This window comes from Etheostoma spectabile, chromosome 8 (genome assembly GCF_008692095.1).
Source record: "Etheostoma spectabile isolate EspeVRDwgs_2016 chromosome 8, UIUC_Espe_1.0, whole genome shotgun sequence".
In the NCBI taxonomy this organism is placed as follows: domain Eukaryota; kingdom Metazoa; phylum Chordata; class Actinopteri; order Perciformes; family Percidae; genus Etheostoma; species Etheostoma spectabile.
The window spans coordinates 19,255,962-19,256,366 of NC_045740.1; the positions used below are offsets into that span (position 1 = coordinate 19,255,962).

At 51.9% G+C, this 405-nt stretch overlaps 1 protein-coding gene across 1 annotated transcript in view; it reads right to left on the minus strand.

Annotated features, from left to right (window-relative positions):
* The window catches only part of ankrd27 (ankyrin repeat domain 27 (VPS9 domain)), a 35,482-nt gene that overhangs the window by 18,868 nt on the left and 16,209 nt on the right, over positions 1–405 (minus strand). The window contains 1 exon segment of the mRNA XM_032522898.1: positions 192–284. Within this exon segment, the coding sequence (XP_032378789.1) occupies positions 192–284 (93 nt within the window).

Genomic DNA, 405 nt, shown 5'->3' on the forward strand with positions numbered 1-405 from the left:
TTGTATGCTACTTGTCGCAAAGTGACGCATGCGCGACTCACATCTTCACTTGACTCACATCGGGTAGTGACAACCCTACGCCGGACCACACGGCGTAGCCTGACGAAGCATTTCTTAACATGTGCATGTTTGGTAAACTGCTGATGCACGTTTGGTCGTGCAGAGCGGCGGTCCAGTTTCCCCGAGCTCACCTCAAACAGACAGTGGATGGGCGTGGCAGTGCTCTGAGTCAGCAGACTCATCCTCTCTTTGAACAACGCCTTGTCGTTCAGCTCCCCCGAGCCCTGAGGGACACCACACAACACAGGACGAGCTTCATTAACAAATAAAGGATGCTAAGAGTTTCTGAAATGAGAGTGAGACTCACAGTGTGTGTGTGAGACTCACAGTGTGTGTGTGTGTGTG